Raw genomic sequence first — 15,166 nt, 5'->3', positions numbered from 1 at the left:
ATAAGCATGACAGAGAAAAATAAAACTGACATTATTTGTTGCTAGTGGTAACATTCTGAGATTGGTGATGATATTTTTGGATGTGATTTTTTATATTATCTAAGTAACTAAGTTAATATTTGGAACATCTGTATAATACATATTTGGAACATCAGGGAACCAGTATTTCTCATATGACCAATGCATGGTATTTTAAAAATCATGCCTGGATGAAAGTTCTACTCAAAATGCAATATAGACCAATGTATTTTAACAGAGTATGAAACAATCATTGATATAGTTTCAGATCTGAAAATGCTCCTCCCTTTTCAATAATGTATCTGTCTGAGGCAGGATATTCTTCATATACTTCAGAAAAAACAGGTTCAGCTATCTTCATTAAGTCAGACATTAAAAAGATTTGTAAAAATGTATAACAATGCTACTCTTCTCATTTTTTTTGTTTCAGAAAATATAATTATTTTAGTGACAATGATACTTATGTTGGGCACCTCGGTGGCTCAGTTGGTTAAGCCTCCGACTCTCGATTTTGGTTCAGGTCATGATCTCATGGTTGATGAGATCAGGCTCCGAGTCGGCCTCTGCACTGACAGCATGCAGCCTGCTTGGGATTCTCTCTCCTTCTCTCTCTCTGCCCCTCCTCTACTTGTGCTTGCTCTCTCTCTCTCTCTCAAAATAAATAAAAATAAAACATTAACAAATGCTACTTATGTTAACACATAATGGATTTATTATTGTTATTTTTAGGTGAATTGAAAAACATTTTTTTTTAAATTCTCAGTTTTAATTAAAATTTTTTGAGAGTGTGAGTGGGGGAGGGGCAGAGGGAGAGAGAGAGAATCTTAAGCAGGCTCTACGCCCAACATGGAGCCCAACTCAGGGCTCCATCTCATTATGGTGAGATCATGACCTGAACCAAAATCAAGAGTTGGACCCTGAACTGACTGAGCCATCCAGGTGCCCCTCTCCATTTTAATTTATAAAACAGTAAATATCAATAGGTATAACCCACGTTAAAAAGATACCTTTGGAGTCTTCAATAAGTTTTAAGAATATAACAGGGATTCTTTTTTTAAAAATATAATTTATTGTCAAATTGGCTAACATAGTGTGTAAAGTGTGCTCTTGGTTTTTGGGGTAGATCCCCGTGGTTCATCGCTTACATACAACACCTAGTACTCATCCCAACAAGTGCCCTCCTCAATGCCCATCACCCATTTTCCTCTCTCCCCCTCCCCCCATTAGCCCTCAGTTTGTTCTCTGTATTTAAGAATCTCTTATGGTTTGCCTCCCTCCCTCTCTGTAACTATTTTTTTCCCCTTCCCTTCCTCTATGGTCTTCTGTTCAATTTCTCAAGATCCACATATGAGTGAAAACATATGGTATCTTTCTCTGATTTATTTCACTCAGCATAATTCCTTCCAGTTCCGTTCACATTGCTGCAAATGGCATGATTTCATTCTTTCTCATTGCCAAGTAGTATTCCATTGTATATTCAAACCACATCTTCTTTATCCATTCATCAGTTGGTGGACATTTAGACTCTTTCCATAATTTGGCTATGTTGAAAGCACTGCTATAAACATTGGGGTAAATGTGCCCCTATGAATCAGTACTCCTGTATCCTTTGGATAAATTCCTAGTAATGCTACTGCTGGGTCATAGGGTAGTTCTATTTTTGATGAACCTCCACTCTGTTTTCCAGAGCGGCTGCACCAGTTTGCATTCCCACCAACACGGCAAGAGGGTTCCCATTTCTCCACATCCTCACCAGCATCTGTTGTTGCTTGACTTGTTCATTTTAGCCACTCAGACCAGTGTGAGGTGGTATCTCAGTGTGGCTTTGATTTATATTTCCCTGATGATGAGTGACGTTGAGCATCTTTTCATGTGTCTGTTGGCCATCTGGATGTCTTCATTGGAAAAGTGTGTATTCATGTCTTCTGCCCATTTCTTCACTGGATTTTTTGTTTTTTGGGGGTTGAGTTTGGGAAGTTCTTTATAGATTTTGGATATTAACCCTTTATCTGATATGTCATTTGCAACTATCTTTTCTCATTCCATCAGTTGCCTTTAAGTTTTGTTGATTGTTTGCATTGCAGTGCAGAAGCTTTTTATCTTGATGAGGTCCCAATAGTTCATTTTGCTTTCAATTCCCTTGCCTTTGGGGATGTGTCAGCAAGAAATTGCTGCAGCTGAGGTCAAAGAGGCTGTTGCCTGCTTTCTCCTGTAGGGTTTTGATGTTTTCCTGTCTCACATTTAGGTCTTTCATCCATTTTGAGTTTATTTTTGTGTATGGTGTAACAGGGATTCTGATACCAAATAATTTGAGAACTGCTACAGTAGGACACTGCTTCAGTCCCACAAAGTGTTGTCACTCAGCTGCCATGATAAATGAGATTTCAAAAGGCCATTCTTCCATTTTATAATGGCAGCGTCAGGGTGATGGAGAATATGGTAAAACCAATAAACTCCATTGGCATGAGCACATTGCTCATAATTTTTTTCTGGTAAATGAACTCTCTGGTCAGAAGCAAGACTGTGTAGGGACACCTGAGTGGCTCAGTCAGTTGAGTGTCCAACTTTGGCTCAGGCTGTGATCTCATGGTTCATGAGTTTGAGACCCACATTGGGCTCTATGCTGTCAGTACAGAGCTTGCTCTGGATCCTCTGTCCCTTTCCCTCTCTCTCTGCCTTTCCCTTGCTTGCGCTCTGCCCCCTCCCACCCCCCAAAAAAGAAGCAAAACTGAGTAGAATACAATGACAGTCAATATGGCAATCCAGCAGCCCATGGATGATGGTTTTGGAATCTCACCATCTGGAGGACTTTCCTTAGAGCAGATACAACTTAACTCTTTGTAATATCTTGTCTTCATTTTTTCATATTTTACAAAGCTGATACTTTTATTTCTAGGAATACTCTATTTTTCTTCATCCTTGTATAACCTCTACTTGAATTTACTTTTCTAGGCATTTCTTAAATGTATAATAAAAGAAAAAAATGAGTTTTCATTATAGCATAATGGCAATATGAAAAATCATATTGATCAGAATAAACTGGAGCACAGTCATTTGGTTTGCAACTAACTTGTCAAACTTTACAGGAAAAAAAGGAAAGATAGAAGGTGTTATGGGTGGAATTGCAATTGTGTCTCTCAAAAAAAGATATGTTGAAGTCTTAATATCCTGCACTTCAGAATACAATCTTATTTGGAAATAAGGTCTTTACAGAGGCAATCAAGTTAATAATTAGGGTGGTCCCTAACCTAATATGACTGGTATCCTTAGGAAAAGGGGCAATTTGGACACAGAGCCAGACATGGATAGAAGGAAGATTATAATATGAAGACACAGGGAGAATGCCATGTGAGGACAGAGAATTAGAGGGATGCAATGGGAAGACAGGGTCTAAGGAATGTCCAAGGCTACTGAAGATGGGAGGAGGCCTAGAACAATTCTCTCTTAGAGCACTCAGAAGGAACCAACTTTGGAGTGACAAAATTAACAACTTCCAGAATCGTGAGACAATAGCTTTTTGTTGTTTTAAGCCACACAACTTGTGGTACTTTGTTAATGGTAGCCCTAGAAAACTAAGGCAGATGGTAAAATATTTATGGGAGTAACTGTATTAACCAACCCAACCTTTATCCCAGAAACCAAGCACCGAGTACTGAATACTTAATACATCAGGCCCACTGAATGTTGAATGAAGATCCTTGAAAGTGGAAATCTCCCTAAGGTATATGTCAATCATCTTGCTCCTTATTCCCTGTTCTTGGTCCAAAACATTAGACCTTAAATGTTTTTTTAATAAAATAAGTAATGATAATTGGGATGAAAAACAAATATAAAATATGAATTTCAAATATATTTTATCATATTGTTAATTAATACTATTTTATAACATTTATTTTCTTTAAATATGGGAAATATAATACCTACTCTTCTAGGGGCAGTTCTTTCCTTCCTTCCTCCTTCCCTCCCTCCTTCCCCACACCCACACCTTCTTCCTTCCTTCCTCCCTTCCGTTTTTCCTTTTTCTTCCTCCCTTCATTCCTTCCTTCCTTCCTTCTCTTTCTTGTTTTCAACTGCCCCCAAACTTTATTTATTACAATATCACCAAAATAACAATAGGAAGATGTATTTTTTAAATAAAAAGATTATCCAGAATTCTATCTAAGCAATAGGTGCTTTGGGATGATCAGGGCCTTGGAAATGAAAGTGTGGTGAAGTCAGGATAAACACAGGTATTGAGATCAAAATACCTAGTCCTAGTTCTGCTCTGTAGGAATAAGCTATTAAATAACCCCTCTGAGCCTCAGTTTTCCCATCTGTAAATGGCAGATGTTTAACATAAAACTGTTGAGAGAATGAAAGCAAAAATAAAATTATCCTTTATTAAGTTAATTTTACATATAAGAATATAGGATCACATGGGTTCAGTAACTTTCACAAAGTCACCATCTAGTTAACTCACCAATTCCAAGGCCCAAATTCTATTAGAACTGACCCATACTATATGAAACCTTTTAACTTCACTTTTCAATGGTATATGGTGATTATATAGCAAAATTGGTAGCCAGGGCTGACTCAACCTGCATAGCCTGTCTAGCTGCCCAGTTCAGTTCAAGTTCTTCATCTATTAATGCCTTCTAACCCTCATAGGGCTCCAAAGGTCCATGGGTTAAGGTCTTAATTTTCCAGACCTCATCTCTGTTTAGCAAAAACTTTGGATACAAGGCAATAGTTTGTGGAAGAGTAGATCACAATCACAATCAATCACCCAAGCTTGATTTTTCATGTTTGCTTCACCAGAAAATGGTATTTTCATTTCTAGAAAAATAAAAAAGAACTTTTAAGCCTGTATCAGGTAAAAGGAGATATAAGAATCCAAATTTGAACACATGGCTTAGGGATGCAGGGTATTAGAGAAAAGAAAAAGATCAGAGGTGAAGCAAAAAAATCACAGTTTGGGCTGCAATAGGGTGCATCACATTTGGTCATACCTGGGCTGGGAAGGCTAACTCTGTCATCAGACCATACCATTTAGAGGCACATGAGTCTCAAGACAGAGAAGGGATCTTGAATTTGGTCAAGAAGAAGGCTGCAGAGTTTGGCTCATTGACTGCCTTTGTGCCAACGAGAGTTCAAAGATTGCTGAGCCCATGCAAGTAGTAGGACCTTCACTAACACAACAAATGCACCAGTAGGAAGTGAGGAGGATGGCCTGCTAAGGAAGCCTAATCCTGGAGAGTAGGGGAAAGGCCAAGAGAACCTTCAGAATGGTTCAGAGCTCAAAGTCAGGATACAGTGAAAGGTGAAGGTGGCCTGTCCTGAACACTCAAGGAGGCTTCCATCAGGATCACTTCAAGAAAAGTGACTACCCAGGCAGGCTGAGAAAAATAGGTCAATATATATTGCCAATAAGAATCAAAGCAATGATGTAGAAATGCGCCTTAAAGCTAAGGAAAAGTACTTATAGACCATAGGACTGTGCTTTAATAATTTATGGACATATCTGTCTGACCTTGTGACTCAGGTGCCAAACCAAGTTTATATATTGAGCCAACCACATGCTCACTAAAACAGGAGTGCTGTTGTCTTTTTTGTGACTGCTGAGTTGTAGATCCTTTTAAAGGGCAGGTTAAAAAGTTGGGTTAGATAGGAAAATGGCATTATATGTCCTTTCTCAAGCACAAGGTGACTTAATCTAGGCCAGTTGGACCCTTTCACTCAGGCATTTTCATTATCAAAGGTTATGGTTGTCCAATAGGGGGACAATCTGAAGAGATTATTCATTAATTTCCATGACTTAGATCTCCACAGGTACTCTAACTCCTGACCTACCCGAAGTTTGGATCTTCAGCTTTCTCTTTGATTTCTTGAGATGCTCAATTTTCTTCAAATATATTCTATTATTATTATTATTATTATTAATTATTAATATTTTGCTGAGGACAGCCATGTGGTATGTCTTTCCATTTATTCAGAGCTTGTTTCATGTCACTCAGTATAGTTTTATTCATACAAATTCTGTACCTTTTTTTTTTTTAACATTTTATTATTTATTTTAGAGAGTGAGAGAGACAGAGCACAAGCAGGGGAGGGGCAGAGAGAGGAGGACACAGAAATCAGAAGTGGGCTCCAGGCTCTGAGCTGTCAGACAGAGCCCGATGCAGGGCTTGAACTCACGAACTGCGAGATAATGACCTGAGCCAAAGTTGGCCACTTAACCGACTGAGCCACCCAGGTGCCCTTGTACTTTTTTTTTGGTTAAGTTTATTATAAGTTATTTTGTGATTTTGTTGCTAATGTGAATGAATGATTTTTTTTTCCATTTCCAGTTCAAATTGGTTACTGACACGATAGTAAAAGGCTATTTTTTTTTGTATTTATTTTGTGTGTTGCCAACTTAGTTTCTCTTATTACTTCTCATACTTTTCACCCCACCCTATTGAATTATCTATGAATATAATCACATTATCTGCATATAAGAATAAGTAACTGGTTTTCTACGATCATTCTAAGTATTTCATCATCATGTCTTATTACCTTAGTTATAATCTTCAAAACAATATTAGGAAATAGTGGAGAAGACAGGCATCTCTGCCCAATTTCTGATTTTAATAGTAATTACTTCAGTATTTCACGATTTATTTTGATGTTTACAGTTTTTAAGGAATTTTGAAATATGCCAAACATCCTGAATAGTACATGTAACATATATGTATAGTTTAGCAAATAATTACAAAGTAAAGATCTATGTAAACACTATATAAGATTTTTTAAGATTTAAGTACATGTAACATATATGTATAGTTTAACAAATAATTATAAAGCAAAGATCTAGGTGAACACTATAAGAAAAAAATTAACATTTTTTTAAAGATTATCAGCACTGGGAAAGTATACCACTCCATTATATGAACCTTGTTCCTTCCCCTCTTATGATAACCCAAGCTGCCCTAACATTCTTACTGATTTCCTTGCTTACTTTATGGTATTACCATTTATAATGCATCTCTAAATAAAATAGTCCTGTTTGCCTTTACTTGAATTTTTTTTTAACATTTTATTTATTTTTGAGACAGACAGAGACAGAGCATGAATGGGGGAGGGGCAGAGAGAGAGGGAGACACAGAATCGGAAGCAGGTTCCAGGCTCTGAGCCATCAGCCCAGAGCCCGACACGGGGCTTGAACTCACAGACCGCGAGATCATGACCTGAGCTGAAGTCGGACGCTTAACCAACTGAGCCACCCAGGCGCCCCTGCCTTTACTTGAATTTTATATGAATAGAATAATGTATTACATATAATTTCGTTCAATATTATATTCAAGATTCATTCATGTTATTCCATATGACTATAGTTTGTTAATTTTCATTGATTATATTCACTTCACAGTATGGATATATCAAAATTTATCTATTTCTATTATACATGGCCATTTGAGTTATTTTCTGATTTTGGTTATTACAAACAGTGCTACTATGAACATTCTTGTACATTTATTTTGGAGCAATGAGTATGAGTTTCTCTAGGATAAATACCTAGTGGAATTCTGGGCTGAATTAACTTTACCATATAATGGGTCACTGAAACTTTTCCTAAAATGAGAGTCCTCATTGTTCCACATTATTGCCAATACTTCATTTTATTGGACTCCTTAATTTTTCCCCTTCTGATACCTGTTTAATGGTCCTTTTCATTGTGGCTTTAATTTGCATGACTACTATTAAGGCTGAGAAACTTAAAGATTTAGACTTCCTCTTCTATCAAGTTCCTGTTCTTTTTGCTCATTTTTCTATCAGAATGATTTTTTTTCTTTTTATAATGTAGGATATTGGGATTTTTGGTATCCATATGTGTGGCAAATATTTTTCCCACTTTGTGGCTTGTCTTTTCATTCCTAAGAGAGTTTTGATAAAGTTCATAATTTTAATATAATTGTATTTATCAACTTTTTATACTTAGTGCTTTTCATATCTTGTTTTTAAAAATCCTTCTCTATCATCAATACATTGTCCTGCACTATTTTATAAAAGATTTATAGTTTTGCCTTTCACATTTAGTAGTTTAGTCTAATGGGAATTGATTTTTACATATGGTGGGTGAGGATAAAATTTCATTAATTTTCTACATGGATAATTAATCATCCCAGCCCTACTGACTGAAAAGTCTATCCTGAATGAATTGATATGTCTTATGATCTCAGTATCCATTTCTGTATTTCAGGCCCATTTCTGAGTTCTCTTTCCTTGTCCATTGGTGTATTTGTTTGTCTCTGTGTTAGTAATAGAAAATCTTAGTTACCGTTTTATAATAAATCTTGATGTCTGGTGAAACAAGATCATTTACCTTGTTCTTTTTTTAATGTTTATTTATTTTGAGAGAGAGAGAGAGAGAGAGCAGGGGAAGGGGCAGAGAGAGAGGGAGACACAGAATCCTTAGCAGGTTCCAGGGTCCAGCTGTCAGCACAAGGCCAGACGTGGGGCTCCAACCCACAAACCGCGAGATCATGACCTGAGCCAAAGTCAGACGCTTAACCGACTCAACCACACAAGTGGCCCTACCTTGTTATTTTTAGCTTCAAGGGTAGCTTGGCATTTTTTGGACCATTTTGCTTCTACATAAATTTTACTTTATTTTTTATCTTTTTTTAGTTTTTATTTATTTTTTCCTTTTTTTTCTTTTTTATTTTTTTCTCATACATTTTATTTTATTTTATTTTCAATATATGAAATTTATTGTCAAATTGGTTTCCATACAACACCCAGTGCTCATCCCAAAAGGTGCCCTCCTCAATACCCATCACCCACCCTCCCCTCCCTCCCACCCCCCCATCAACCCTCAGTTTGTTCTCAGTTTTTAAGAGTCTCTTATGCTTTGGCTCTCTTCCACTCTAACCTCTTTTTTTTTTTTCTTCCCCTCCCCCATGGGTTTCTGTTAAGTTTCTCAGGATCCACATAAGAGTGAAAACATATGGTATCTGTCTTTCTCTGTATGGCTTATTTCACTTAGCATCACACTCTCCAGTTCCATCCATGTTGCTACAAAGGGCCATATTTCATTCTTTCTCATTGCCACGTAGTACTCCATTGTGTATATAAACCACAATTTTTTTATCCACTCATCAGTTGATGGACATTTAGACTCTTTCCATAATTTGGCTATTGTTGAGAGTGCTGCTATAAACATTGGTGCCCCTATGCATCAGTACTCCTGTATCCCTTGGATAAATTCCTAGCAGTGCTACTGCTGGGTCATAGGGTAGGTCTATTTTTAATTTTCTGAGGAACCTCCACACTGTTTTCCAGAGCGGCTGCACCAATTTGCATTCCCACCAACAGTGCAAGAGGGTTCCCATTTCTCCACACCCTCTCCAGCATCTATAGTCTCCTGATTTGTTCATTTTGGCCACTCTGACTGGCGTGAGGTGATATCTGAGTGTGGTTTTGATTTGTATTTCCCTGATGAGGAGTGACGTTGAACATCTTTTCATGTGCCTGTTGGCCATCCGGATGTCTTCTTTAGAGAAGTGTGTATTCATGTTTTCTGCCCATTTCTTCACTGGGTTATTTGTTTTTCGGGTGTGGAGTTTGGTGAGCTCTTTATAGATTTTGGATACTAGCCCTTTGTCCGATGTCATTTGCAAATATCTTTTCCCATTCCATTGGTTGCCTTTTAGTTTTGTTGATTGTTTCCTTTGCTGTGCAGAAGCTTTTTATTTTCATAAGGTCCTAGTAGTTCATTTTTGCTTTTAATTCCCTTGCCTTTGGGGATGTGCCAAGTAAGAAATTGCTACGGCTGAGGTCAGAGGTCTTTTCCTGCTTTCTCCTCTAGGGTTTTGATGGTTTCCTGTCTCACATTCAATTCAGGTCCTTTATCCATTTTGAGTTTATTTTTGTGAATGGTGTGAGAAAGTGGTCTAGTTTCAATCTTCTGCATGTTGCTGTCCAGTTCTCCCAGCACCATTTGTTAAAGAGACTGTCTTTTTTCCATTGGATGTTCTTTCCTGCTTTGTCAAAGATTAGTTGGCCATACGTTTGTGAGTCTAGTTCTGGGGTTTCTATTCTATTCCATTGGTCTATGTGTCTGTTTTTGTGCCAATGCCATGCTGTCTTGATGATGACAGCTTTGTAGTAGAGGCTAAAGTCTGGGATTGTGATGCCTCCTGCTTTGGTCTTCTTCTTCAAAATTACTTTGGCTATTCGGGGCCTTTTGTGGTTCCATATGAATTTTAGGATTGCTTGTTCTAGTTTCGAGAAGAATGCTGGTGCAATTTTGATTGGGATTGCATTGAATGTGTAGATAGCTTTGGGCAGTATTGACATTTTGACAATATTTATTCTTCCAACCCATGAGCACGGAATGTTTTTCCATTTCTTTATATCTTCTTCAATTTCCTTCATAAGCTTTCTATAGATTTCAGCATACAGATCTTGTACATCTTTGGTTAGATTTATTCCTAGGTATCTTATGCTTCTTGGTGCAATTGTGAATGGGATCAGTTTCTTTATTTGTCTTTCTGTTGCTTCATTATTAGTGTATAAGAATGCAACTGATTTCTGTACATTGATTTTGTATCCTGCAACTTTGCTAAATTCATGTACCAGTTCTAGCAGACTTCTGGTGGAGTCTATCGGATTTTCCATGTATAATATCATGTCATCTGCAAAAAGTGAAAGCTTAACTTCATCTTTGCCAATTTTGATGCCTTTGATTTCCTTTTGTTGTCTGATTGCTGATGCTAGAACTTCCAACACTATGTTAAACAACAGCGGTGTGAGTGGACATCCCTGTCGTGTTCCTGATCTCAGGGAAAAAGCTCTCAGTTTTTCCCCATTGAGGATGATGTTAGCTGTGGGCTTTTCATAAATGGCTTTTATGATGTTTAAGTATGTTCCTTCTATCCCGACTTTCTCGAGGGTTTTTATTAAGAAAGGTTGCTGAATTTTGTCAAAGGCCTTTTCTGCATCGATTGACAGGATCATATGGTTCTTATCTTTTCTTTTATTAATGTGATGTATCACATTGATTGATTTGCGAATGTTGAACCAGCATCTATCTATTTTTAATATAAAATTTATTGTCAAATTGGTGTCCATACAACACCCAGTGCTCATCCCAATATAAATTTTAGAATCAACTTTTTAAATTAAAAAAAAAGTATTCTGGATTTTTGACTGACATTACTCTGAATATATAAATCAACTTGGGAACAACTGGCATCTTTACAATAACCAGGCTACCAATTCATAAGCATGGTATATTACTCTCCATTTATTTAGGTCTTCTTTAATTCTTCTCAGTAGGCTGCTGTTATATATTTATGTTTATTAATTAAGTATATCCAAAGGGTACTTTGTTAATCTTTTAATTTTGTTTCTATAATGATCATGTCTATTCTCCACTCCATATACTGGTATACAATATATATTTAGATCAAATGCACATTCTGTATTTTTAAATGTGAGACCTCAAGTGAGAGAGTTTAAGAAAAATAAAATAGGTACAATATACTGATTTTCAATCTGACAATTGATTATTATTTTTACTTTTCCCTGCTGTATTGGTCACACTTTTCCAGAAAAATAGAAAGAACAGAAGAGAATGGAATAGAAAAAGAGATATACATTGCTTCTTGGCCTTTTGGCTAAGACAAGTGTAGGAAAAGAGATCTGTTATGAGGGATTGACTGGCATGATTATGGAGGCTGAGAAATCCCATGATTGCTGTCTGCAAGCTGGAGTCCCAGAAAAGCCAGTGGTGTAATTCCATCCAAACTCAAAAGCCTAAGAACCAGGGGAGTCAGTAGTGTAAATTCCCATCTGAGTCTGAAGGCCCAAGAACAAGGAGCCCTAGTGTCTGAGGTCAGGAGAAGATGGATGTTCCAGCTCAGAGAATGCAAATTTTCCCTACCACTGCAGTTTTGTTCTATTTGGGCCCTCAACCGATTGTTGAAGGTTGGGCCTTCAACAATGCCCCACATTGGTGAGGGTAATCTTTACTCAGTTCATTGATTCAAATTCATCTGGAAACATCCTCAAAGACACATCCAGAAATAATCAATTTGGCCAGACACCCTGCTCTGCTCCAAATACGCTTTATCTGTGTCAGCCTGCTATCTTCTCAATATAGCCAAGATCCCTCTCAGATTATTTTTGCAAAGGGCTGCTAGATAGGAGCCTATATATCAAACTCTTTTCCCCACCCTCCATTTTTGTGATAGCCTATTTGCTTTGAAGTCCAGACAAATACTTGAATTTTTTTAAGGACATAGGGTGAGCTCACATTTATCATTTTCTAATTTTTTTTTAAAGTTTTTATTTATTTATTTTGAGAGGGAGTACAAATGGGGGATGGGCAGAGAGACTCCCAAGCAGGCTCTGCGTTGTCAGTATGGAGCCTGATGTGGGGATACATCTCATGAACCATGAGATCACGACCTGAGCTGAAATCAAGAGTCAGACCCTCAACCAACCGAGCCACCTTGGCACCCCCAAATACTTGAATTTAATTGAAATGAAATTTCCCCAAGTGCTCTATGCCCATAAAAATCTTTCTTCTTTAGAGATAATTTTTTTCTATTTCCTGAGCAGAATCACGCAGCTTTTATTGTACCATGAGGCACACTTTTGTTGCTTCAGCATCCTCTGCAGAGCAGCCTTCACCTCCTGGTTCTTGAGGCTGTAGATGAGGGGGTTCAGCAAGGATGTGATCACACTGTACTGAATGGAGACCACGCGCTCCAACACTGAGCCTGAGGCAGGGCTGATGTACCTGAATAGAGCCGTCCCATAGAACAAGAGCACCACGGTGAGGTGGGAGGAGCAGGTGGAGAAGGCTTTGGCTTGGCCCTCAGAGGAGCGGATGTTCAGAATGGCAGAAATTATTCTGGAGTAAGAGAAGAGGATCAGGGGAAGCGTCAGCAGCCCTAGAAATGCACAGGACACCGCAAGAAGAATCTCATTGACAATGGGATCGGTACAGGACAGAGGAAAGAGAGGAGGTAGCTCACAGCTGAAGTGGAGGATGATGTTGGACCCGCAGAAATACAACTTGTGGATGAAGAGACTATTCAGCAAGGAAATCAGAAATCCCACTGCCCACGCTATGCTCACAATCACAATACAGAGAGGTCTGTTTATGACCATGGTGTAGACCAGAGGGTGGCAGATAGCAGCATAGCGGTCATAGGCCATGGCAGAGAGCAGACAAGCTTCTGTTCCCCCAGAGAGAGTGAAAAAGAAGCTCTGAGTGATGCACCCCCACATTGAGATGCTTTTATTCTGAGATAAGAAGTTCTGGAGCATCTTGGGCACAGTGACTGAGGAGAAACTGAGATCCAGGAAGGATAGGTGTCCAAGGAAGAAGTACATGGGTGTGTGGAGGCGGGGATCAACCCTGATCACCAGGATCATCACCAGATTCCCCACCAGGGTCAGGAGGTAAATCCCCAGGAACAGCACGAAGAGCATGGTCTGGATCTGGGGGTCACTGGATAATCCCAGGAGGACAAACTCAGTAATCATACTGACATTTTTCATGGTTGCTTAGAGATTCTGTCCCTCAAAAGGAATGAATGATTTTTCCACTTGATAAGACATTGATCTGAGTCTTTCTCAGTGAACAGGAGTTTTCTACTCGCAGACAATATATCTCCTTACCTATAGACCAAAACAGGAAACTCAGGATAAGGAAGTGTCTTCTCAGATACAATCTCTTCACTTGCCCTTCTTTTCTAACTACTAGCACTATTTTGTCATGATCTCTATACCTTCACCCTACATGACTTTTTTAAAATAAAAATACCATGCACGTGCAAGTCAGGTACATCCTGGAATCAAAAGAAGGGAAAAGAGCCCCAGTGGCTAAGCCTAGAAAACCTTTTATGGTTAAGGGCTAGGAAGCCCATGCACAAGTGATTCCTTCTCAGAATAGTCAGGTCATAGACTCACAGTAACTAAGGTGGTGTCATAGTGACTTTAAACCCTTCATTTTACAAATAAGGATAGGGGCGCCTGGGTGGTTCAGTGGGTTGGGCATCTGACTTCGGCTCAGGTCATGATCTCGTGGTTTGTGAGTTCCAGCCCCGTGTTGGGCTCCCTGCTGACAGCTTGGAGCCTGGAGCCTGCTTCGGATTCTGTGTCTCCTCCTCTCTACCCCTACCATGCTCATGCTCTGTCTCTCTCTGTCTCTCAATAATAAATAAACATTAAAAAAATTAAAAAAAAAAACAAATGAGGATAATGCATTGCCTAAGTTCTCATAGCAAAGTGATGTTGAGGTTGGGACTAAACCAGATGTTCCAACTCATCTGATATGCTAGTGCACCACACTTGTGGTTTTGAATTGATTATTAGAAGCTGAATTTTGTGTGGTTTTGGCATCACAAGGAACTTTGCTAGTAGGGAGTTCACTTAAATTGTATTTTAATATTCCTTGGCTCTGATACTTAGCCAGTGGTATCTACAGTTCTGTGTCAGCTGCTATTGAAGTGGAAAGAGAACTAGTCTTAGAGTACAGTAGTAACCTTGAGTCTTAGCTCAAACATTCTAATGGTATCATTTGGTAAAAGTTACTCAGTTTCCTTAAGCCTTACCTTATTAATCTGTAAAATTGGGTAAATTAAACAAATACTTCTATAAACCAGAGGGCTCATAACATGCTGTGCAAAAATCAAATTTTTGTATGTATGAAGATTGACACAGAATATTGAAAATAGAAATAATTTCTCTATTGGGCAGTAGGTTTATGGGCATTTTTTTCTTGTAAACAGTTTCTCTAATGTTGTAAAATTATTTTTCCATTGATTACTTCCCCCCCCCCCTTTTTTTTTATAAAGAAATGACTTGGAGACTTTCAGGAAACTCTCAGTCTAGCTTTGTTTTCTCCAGAGAAAAAGGCAAAGGGAAAATTGGATTGAAGTGAGAGAAAAGCCCCAGGGCAAAGGAAGCTGAACTCCTAAAAAGAATATTCTTTTGTGGTCTCTTCCCCAACACCATTGGGCATCTCAGTAGTTTGGTTCTATGTGGGTGCATAAGACTGGTGCCCTTTTGAAATCCCTCATACCTAGGATTCCAGAACACTACCAGGGCTGTGTTTTCAAAGTGTGTTGAATGCAACCTTATATATTCTGCTGTAGTGCTTTAGGGACCACTC

At 38.3% G+C, this 15,166-nt stretch overlaps 1 protein-coding gene across 1 annotated transcript; it reads right to left on the bottom strand.

Moving 5' to 3' along the window:
- Positions 1–12,588: 12,588 nt before the first annotated feature.
- Positions 12,589–13,639, bottom strand: LOC112867513 (olfactory receptor 5BS1-like). The gene has a single exon (XM_025930504.2). It carries the CDS (start codon positions 13,549–13,551, stop codon positions 12,589–12,591), a length of 963 nt encoding a protein of 320 aa, XP_025786289.2. The 5' UTR covers positions 13,552–13,639.
- Positions 13,640–15,166: the final 1,527 nt, after the last annotated feature.

This window comes from Puma concolor, chromosome B4, assembly GCF_028749965.1.
Source record: "Puma concolor isolate L17-30 chromosome B4, mPumCon1.1.hap2, whole genome shotgun sequence".
Classification (NCBI taxonomy): domain Eukaryota; kingdom Metazoa; phylum Chordata; class Mammalia; order Carnivora; family Felidae; genus Puma; species Puma concolor.
The sequence above is the reverse complement of the archived record's forward strand: the minus strand, read 5'-3'. Positions and strand labels throughout refer to the sequence as shown.

Coding starts and splice junctions, on each gene's coding strand:
- LOC112867513 (XM_025930504.2), bottom strand. CDS start 13,551: ATGAAAAATGTCAGTATGATTACTGAGTTTGTCCTCCTGGGATTATCC.